The sequence below is a fragment of the Physeter macrocephalus genome, chromosome 6, assembly GCF_002837175.3.
Source record: "Physeter macrocephalus isolate SW-GA chromosome 6, ASM283717v5, whole genome shotgun sequence".
Lineage (NCBI taxonomy): Eukaryota > Metazoa > Chordata > Mammalia > Artiodactyla > Physeteridae > Physeter > Physeter macrocephalus.
In genome coordinates this window covers 39,937,700-39,946,551 of record NC_041219.1, presented here as the reverse complement: position 1 = coordinate 39,946,551, position 8,852 = coordinate 39,937,700, and the positions used below count along the sequence as shown (strand labels likewise).

The 8,852-nt window shown below is 42.7% G+C and overlaps 1 protein-coding gene across 1 annotated transcript in view; it reads left to right on the top strand.

Moving 5' to 3' along the window:
• The first annotated feature begins 72 nt into the window (after positions 1–72).
• Positions 73–8,852, top strand: part of RTCB (RNA 2',3'-cyclic phosphate and 5'-OH ligase) — a 26,792-nt gene continuing 18,012 nt past the window's right edge. The window contains exons 1-4 of the mRNA XM_024127318.3: positions 73–311; positions 2,455–2,533; positions 3,692–3,759; positions 4,886–4,985. Of these exons, the coding sequence (XP_023983086.1) occupies positions 219–311; positions 2,455–2,533; positions 3,692–3,759; positions 4,886–4,985 (340 nt within the window). The 5' untranslated portion in view covers positions 73–218. The remainder of the gene's footprint in view (positions 312–2,454; positions 2,534–3,691; positions 3,760–4,885; positions 4,986–8,852) is intronic.

Sequence of the window (8,852 nt, the reverse complement as noted above, 5' to 3'; positions counted from 1 at the left end):
GAGGACGGGCTACCTAACCTTAAAGAAAAAAAAAAAAAAAAAAAAAAAAAGCGATTGGTGCGACGAGTTTTGAGCCTCGGCGCTAGCCGTCGCCCATCCTGCCGCGGAGCTGGCCGCGCCTGCGCGTTGAGTTCCAGAAGGTGGTTCCGGTCAGCGGGACAACGCGGCAGCGACTCTTCAAAGCGAAGCCGGGAGTTTTCGCCACTCTTGTCGCCGCCATGAGCCGCAGTTATAACGATGAACTGCAGTTCTTGGAAAAGGTCAATAAAAGCTGCTGGAGAATCAAGAAGGGCTTCGTGCCCAACATGCAGGTGAGGCGGGGGAGCAGGACCCGGTGCCGGGGCCTTCCCGGCTGGGGCCCCGCGGCGCGTCTCTACCCACCCAGCCCGGTCTCCTCCGAGCCCTCCCGACTCCTAGCGCGCCGGGGAAGCCCCAGCCCCCAGCAGAGTTCCTCCCATCCCCCAACTCCCACCCCACCCACCCCTCCCGCCTCCGGGGCTGCCCAACCTATGCCGGCCCCATCTCCCAGATGGAGAGGTCCCCGAACTGTGAGGACGAGCAAAGCAGAGTGCGTCCAGGGAATCCCAGTAAATACGAAATTGGCCTTTGCAGAGCGTCTTCACACAGAAGTCTCATGAACGCACCGTGAGATGTGTTACGTCCCTGAGCCTTAGAGACATTAGGGGGCTTTTACTAGGTGGCACAGCCAGTCCGGGGTGCAATTGCTGGGACTGAACTCCGCTTCTCTGAGTCATGCCGGTCATTTATATAACGTTTACTGACCTGTGTTCGCTGAACCAAGTTTCTAGCATTCACTGCTCCGTGTTGGGTTTGTTGTTGTTGTTTTAATTGACATGTGCGGGGTTTTTATACAACGATCTTGCTTCTCGTGGCAACCTAGAAAGTTCACAGGGCAGGTTTTTTTCTTTTTAATATGCACTTCGCAGTAGGGCTTTGAGCGTGAGTCGATTACACGGCTTCCTTTACTTACCCAGTAGAAGCTCAGCTTCTTTGTTCCTTAAAAATACTTCTCTCCCATCTTTATGTCATCTTTCCACTCAGCTCCTAAATGTGTTGCTGCTGCTCCAGTAATGTCTCTTGTCTTTAAAGAGCCAGCTCAGTGTTCTCAAAAAATGAACAAACTGTGAAGCATACCCCCGCCCCGGCTACTGCCTCCCTAGACTGTTGAGCCCCTTCTTCATCAGATTCTTCCGTAGTACTCTGTGCTTCTATTACAGCACTTGCCTCATTGCACTCTACATTTTCTAGTTTGGGCTTCATGCTAGACTAGAAGTTCCACAACATCACGATCTTGCATATTCTCTGTATCTCCCTTACTGCCCAGTACAGTGCCTGACACATAATGAGTCCTCAGCAAATGTTTGGTGAATTAATAAAGGTGGCCCTTTGGAAAATTGAGACATTTTCCATAACTGGTATTGTTATTCATGCAGTGGTAAGATGCAGAAATCATCTTTCTGATAAATAAATTTCCTTGTCCAGATGATTGTTAAATCTTTGGTTCTTCAATGCTAGACAGATCCTTCATAATATTTGATCTCTGATTAAAATGTTCTGTCCTTTGGTGTTACATAATCATGTCTTCCATTGCCCTTTGTGTGCCTCTATTGTCAAGCTTTTTTATCCTCTTAAAATTACATAGATGGTAAAACTAAGCACACAGCTATATAGCTACCTGTTAAAATTTTTTTACTCACTGTTTACCTAAGTACAGATTTGTACATCAGAATAGGACACAGTAAAGTGTAGTGTGCTGTTGTCTTAGACCTAGAAAAAGTACACTTAAGTCAGATGACTGCATTTTTATGTTTAGATCTGAGGGGTTTTTTTTTTGTTTTTTTTTTTGTGGTACACGAGCCTCTCACTGTTGTGGCCTCTCTCGTTGCGGAGCACGGGCTCCGGACGCGCAGGCTCAGCGGCCATGGCTCACGGGCCTAGCTGCTCTGCGGCATGTGGGATCTTCCCGGACTGGGGCACGAACCCGTGTCCCCTGCATCGGCAGGCGGCCTCTCAACCACCGCGCCACCAGGGAAGCCCTAGATCTGAGTTTTTGATTCATTTATTTTTTTCAAAATCTACTGATATTTTAGAAGCACGAGAATACTGAGACTTTTGGCTTTAGTGAGAGCATTGTTGGAAGACGTTTCTTTATCACACACACAAAATATTTTACCTGTTGAACTTTTAAATATGGCCAATGAGAGTAGGAGAATAAACAAAATGATTTGTGAACATTGTAAAATACACTTTTAGGATATATTTAAAGATGGGAACATCTTGTAAGAAGTTTTCTGCTTGTTTAAGGTAGCGTGAAAGTGTTTCATAAAGAGTAAAGCAAAATAAATATTGCCTACAATGTTTGTGTTCTATCCTGTACTTATATACATCAGGTTCATGTGCTCAGACATAATTCTTCCTTTTCTTTGGTACCAGGTTGAAGGAGTTTTCTATGTGAATGATGCTCTGGAAAAATTAATGTTTGAAGAATTAAGGAATGCCTGTCGAGGTGGTGGTAAGTAAATTAGAGTTTGACACGTGGCAGTACAAGTAGTGTCTACCTTGTGGCGTGAAAAATGGTAACTCAAATAATTATAATTTAAAAATACAAGTGTTGTCAAGGAATGATCAAGACTTCAAATGAGACGAGAACCTGTTACTTATTCTTGATCACATTGTTAGCCACCTGGCCTTGTAGAAAGCACTTGGAGCTGGATGGACCTGGTTGGTTTTGCACCTAACCTCGGACAGTAATAACAAGAGCTACCATTTATTGTGCAGTTACTATGTGCTAGGCACTTTACATAGGTTATCTCATGTAATTCTTAAAGTAACTCTAAGAGGATATCTCCATTTTACAGATGTTTAAGTCAAGGCTGAGTGAAGTTAAGTCATTTTAATTTGTCCAAGGTTGCACAGTCTCTCGGTGACAACCAGAATTCAGATCCAGGAGTGTCTGATTACAAAGTCAGTGTACTGATTAGCCTCATTGAACTTCAGTTATCTCATCTGTAAAAGAGAGTTTATAACACCTATCTTGCAAGACTACAGGGAGGTTTAGAGATAAATGTATAAAACTGTAATATAACGTTCTAGTGGTGATGGTGGAATAGAAATCTAGTTTTAACCCTTTTATTTTTTTAGTCAACAAACCTAAAATAAATAAGTCTCATCCCGCCCCCCACCAGGGTGTACTGACTTGCCTGAAATGACACACAGCCAGTGACAGAGCTGAGATTAGAACTCCAGATCCCCTGACTCTCCATCCAGTGTTTTCCCAGCTCTTCCAAATTGCCCTTCTTTGTCACTTAGAATAAAACCAGTACTTTTTTTTTGATATATATTATGAACAGTTAAAAGAACACTTTTTTTATATTGACAACATAAGGTATAATGATTATGTTTTACACCTCCCTGTATGGTATTTGCAAGCAATCCTCCGTGGTATGCACAGAATACTGACAGCATGTTTGTAATTAGTCTGGTTGCCCTCACTACCTTCCTGTGCATGTGCTGCCTTCTTTTCCACTTCATCTCAAACACCCTTTTATGCTTTGTTGTTTTAGCAGTCCTAACCACTACCCCTTCATTAACGCAATCTAGAAAAGTATGAGTACACTTCAGCTAAAAATCAAATATATTCTCTTCTCTAATATTGAAATTTTGTTTTCAGGTGTTGGTGGCTTCCTGCCAGCCATGAAACAAATTGGCAATGTGGCCGCCCTGCCTGGGATTGTTCATGTGAGTCTATGTTCACAGTTTTAATCACTCATATTTTTTTTTAGTCTGAAAGTTTGTTGAATGGATGAATGGCCATGCCTAACTGATAGTGGTGTCATTTAGACAGTGACCTTCAAACATCTAGAAATAATCATGGAATTCAAAGAAATAACTGAGTCTGGGTAACATCTCAGTTTCTGGTTGCCTTTAGCCAGAATCTATAAGTGTTTGAGAACCTTTGAAATAGATTTTGTTTTCTTGTTGTACACATTATTCTTATATCAGTTTGCCACCAGTGAAGGTTTCACTGTGGCCTCATTCAAGAGGTTGATTGGAGAAAGATTGGCAAGAATTGTAAGGGTTAGGACTGAGGGGAGGGACAAAGGGCAATATAGCTGTTGTGGGTATGATTGGAAAAGGAGGGTGGTGGCGGTGGTGGGGATAGAACTGGATGGTACAAGTGGGGCCCTCACCCGAGGATACATTCAGATTCCACCATTAGAGGTAGGTGTTAAATCCATTCAACAGACGTTTTTTGAGGTATTTATGCCGGTTTCTCTGCTGGGCACTTGGGAGGAGAAATGAAAAGACATGGCTTGTGCATTTAAGGAACTTGTAAGTGTCCAGGTGTCTGCATGTATTCCTACCATGTTTTGATCTCCATTCTTCCTGGGTCAGTATCCTTTTCTAGGCCCCAGATGTAGAAATTGTACAGTTTTCATACCATCAAATGGATTACATTTGTCTCTGATTGCTTAAACACTAAGGACCTGTATAAATCAGGTATTTTCCTCCTGTCAGCCTGACATGACCACAATCTGTCAGTGTCTAAGAATCATCTTTAAAGTGTAATAATGTGTTAAAGTTAGTATGTGGTCCTCCTATATCATGTGGTACCAAGGCTTTTCTCTTTTCAATTTTCTTAGTTAATGTCAGACTTTGTAAAAAAGTTTTTCCTGCTATATTTGACTTTATGATTAGGAATTTTTACACCTAATTTCCACCAATAGAGAAGATTTCTTGAAAACAGAATCTTGATTTAGGGAAGGCTTCAGCCCCCCAGCCTATTTGAGAGTTAGTGTCAGGTCTATCAGGCAGCCAGAGTGCCAGTGAGAAAGCTGTATTTTATTTTCTAATTCTCTTTCAGCGATCGATTGGGCTTCCTGATGTCCATTCAGGTTATGGGTTTGCTATTGGGAATATGGCAGCTTTTGATATGAATGACCCTGAAGCAGTGGTATCCCCAGGTAAGGTCACTGTGCATGTCTGCTGTCAGGCGTGTAGCTTCTCTCAGAATCATAGCCTTTCTAAAATAGAGCACGTCTGCATTTTATGTGTGAATGTCAGCCTCATATTCTATCATTTCTTTTCCCCATTTACTGAGAGAATTAATTGTGGACACTCAAGAGGCTATTAAAATATCAAGTAAAGCATATATTTATTTAAAATTATTTGGGCTCCTACTGTGTGCCAGGCACGATTCAGACATGGGCTACAAAAGAAACTGAAACACTTCCTTGGCAAATTATACATCTTCTTTGTGTCCCAGTTATCTCTTAGGCAAATTGGAGTTAATAATGTCACTTACTACATAGCGTTATTGTGAGGATTAAATTCATTAAGCTGTGTGAAAATACTTAGAACAATGCTGGACACATAGGAAGTACTTGATAAGTGTTTACTCTCATTAGCATCATTATTAGTCACTTGTAGTTGTAGACTTCTTTTCTGCTGTGGTGTGCTTTCACTGAAAATGTTTCACACCGGAAGTAATATCTTTGCGTTCAGAGGCTAAAAAAAAGATGAAAGGTTGAATTGTGTCTTGAGAGTTCTGCCTCCTTCAGCAGTGGACAAGGTCATTTCAGGCAGTCCTTTGCTGAGAACAACGAGAAAAGCTGCATGAAATTTTTAAAACAGAGCCAAAAACACATTTGTTGAAACCATAAACAAAGTACAGAGGCAGTAAGAATTTGTGAGGCTAAGATCCAGAGGAAAAGTGCAGATACGTAAGCCCAACATTTAGCACTATTTTTCTCTTGAGGAAATGGCAGATTTCAATCAGTAAGGACACAGATGATTTGAACAATCCTGTTACAAACTTGACACCTTGATCTCTCATATACATGTGTGGTTGTGCATGCATCCACATTATAGTGCATCCAAGAACCGTAGAGTACACATTCTTTTTAAGTGCACACAGATTGTTTACCAAAATTGACCATATACTGAGCTGTAAATCATGTCTCAAATTTCAAAGCATTGAAATCATACAGCAGCAGTTCTGAAACTTTGGGCTCAAGACCCCTTTACGTTCTTACAATTATTGAGGGTTGATCTCAAAGGCTTTTATCAATGTTTACCTTACTGGAAATTAGAACTGAAAAAGTTTAGAAACAATAATACACAAGGACATGTCTCATTACCCCTCAGAGCAAGCATGTTATCACATGTCATGTAGCCTTTGGAAAACTTCACTGTACAGTAGAGAGAATACGTTTAAAAGGCTAATAATGTCTTAGCGTTGTTATACAATTAATCCTAAAGGCCTGAAAGAATCCCTGGGTCACACCTAAGAACCACTGATATAGAAGATACTATCCTACCACAGCGGAATTAAGTTAGAAATCACTAATAACAATAAAAACCTGGGGGAAAAAAACCATGTTTATGAGTTAAGCAATATGCATTTATTTTATTTTATTTTTTTTCATCAGTGAATTTTATTTTATTTTATTTTTTAAACATCTTTACTGGAGTATAACTGTTTTACAATAGTGTGTTAGTTTCTCCTTTACAACAAAGTGAATCAGTTATACATATACATATGTTCCCATATCTCTTCCGTCTTGCGTAATTGAGTCTTGGAGGATAAACCATCGACCTCCCCTGCCTGACGGCCTTGCCGATATTTGAAGACAGTCCTTCCAAGCCCAGATCACCGTACACCGCTCTTACGGAGCCTTCCTCAAGGCCCGGGCAGGGTTCACGTCTCTCCCCTGGGAACTCTCCCTGATCTTGCCTCCCATCTCCGTGACAGCCAGCAAGACTGGATTGTAAGTTATCTGTTCACTGTCTGTCGCCACAGTAGCGACTCCGCGGCCCGGCAGCGAGACTGGATTGTAAGTTATCTGTTCACTGTCTGTCGCCACAGTAGCGACCCCGCGGCCAGGCAGCGAGACTGGATTGTAAGTTATCTGTTCACTGTCTGTCGCCACAGTAGCGACCCCGCGGCCAGGCAGCGAGACTGGATTGTAAGTTATCTGTTCACTGTCTGTCGCCACAGTAGCGACCCCGCGGCCAGGCAGCGAGACTGGATTGTAAGTTATCTGTTCACTGTCTGTCGCCACAGTAGCGACCCCGCGGCCAGGCAGCGAGACTGGATTGTAAGTTATCTGTTCACTGTCTGTCGCCACAGTAGCGACCCCGCGGCCAGGCAGCGAGACTGGATTGTAAGTTATCTGTTCACTGTCTGTCGCCACAGTAGCGACCCCGCGGCCAGGCAGCGAGACTGGATTGTAAGTTATCTGTTCACTGTCTGTCGCCACAGTAGCGACCCCGCGGCCAGGCAGCGAGACTGGATTGTAAGTTATCTGTTCACTGTCTGTCGCCACAGTAGCGACCCCGCGGCCAGGCAGCGAGACTGGATTGTAAGTTATCTGTTCACTGTCTGTCGCCACAGTAGCGACCCCGCGGCCAGGCAGCGAGACTGGATTGTAAGTTATCTGTTCACTGTCTGTCGCCACAGTAGCGACCCCGCGGCCAGGCAGCGAGACTGGATTGTAAGTTATCTGTTCACTGTCTGTCGCCACAGTAGCGACCCCGCGGCCAGGCAGCGAGACTGGATTGTAAGTTATCTGTTCACTGTCTGTCGCCACAGTAGCGACCCCGCGGCCAGGCAGCGAGACTGGATTGTAAGTTATCTGTTCACTGTCTGTCGCCACAGTAGCGACCCCGCGGCCAGGCAGCGAGACTGGATTGTAAGTTATCTGTTCACTGTCTGTCGCCACAGTAGCGACCCCGCGGCCAGGCAGCGAGACTGGATTGTAAGTTATCTGTTCACTGTCTGTCGCCACAGTAGCGACCCCGCGGCCAGGCAGCGAGACTGGATTGTAAGTTATCTGTTCACTGTCTGTCGCCACAGTAGCGACCCCGCGGCCAGGCAATTTTTTTGTTCTAGTTCTGTGAAAAATGCTAGTGGTAGTTTGATAGGGATTGCATTGAATCTGTAGATTGCTTTGGGTAGTAGAGTCATTTTCACAATGTTGATTCTTCCAATCCAAGAACATGGTATATTTCTCCACCTATTTGTATCATCTTTAATTTCTTTCATCAGTGTCTTATGTTTTCCTCTAAGAGTTTTATAGTGTCTGGCTTTACTCTGTAGATTGCTTTGGGTAGTAGAGTCATTTTCACAATGTTGATTCTTCCAATCCAAGAACATGGTATATTTCTCCACCTATTTGTATCATCTTTAATTTCTTTCATCAGTGTCTTACAGTTTTCTGTATACAGGTCTTTTGTCTCCTTAGGTAGGTTTATTCCTAGATATTTTATTCTTTTTGTTGCAATGGTAAATGGGAGTGTTAATTTCACTCTCAGATTTTTCATCATTATTGTGTAAGAATGCCAGAGCTTTCTGTGCATTAATTTTGTATCCTGGTACTTTACCAAATTCATTGATTAGCTCTAGTAGTTTTCTGGTAGCATCCTTAGGATTCTCTATGTATAGTATCATGTCATCTGCAAACAGTGACAGCTTTACTTCTTCTTTTCCAATTTGGATTCCTTTTATTTCTTTTTCTTCTCTGATTGCTGTGGATAGAACTTCCGAAACTATGTTGAATAAGAGTGGTGAGAGTGGGCAACCTTGTCTTGTTCCTGATCTTATTGGAAATGGTTTCAGTTTTTCACCATTGAGAATGATGCTGGCTGTGGGTTTGTCATATATGGCCTTTATTATGTTGAGGAAAGTTCCCTCTATGCCTACTTTGTGCAGGGTTTTTATCATAAATGGGTGTTGAATTTTGTCAAAAGCTTTCTCTGCATCTATTGAGATGATCATATGGTTTTTCTCCTTCAGTTTGTTGATATGGTGTATCACATTGATTGATTTC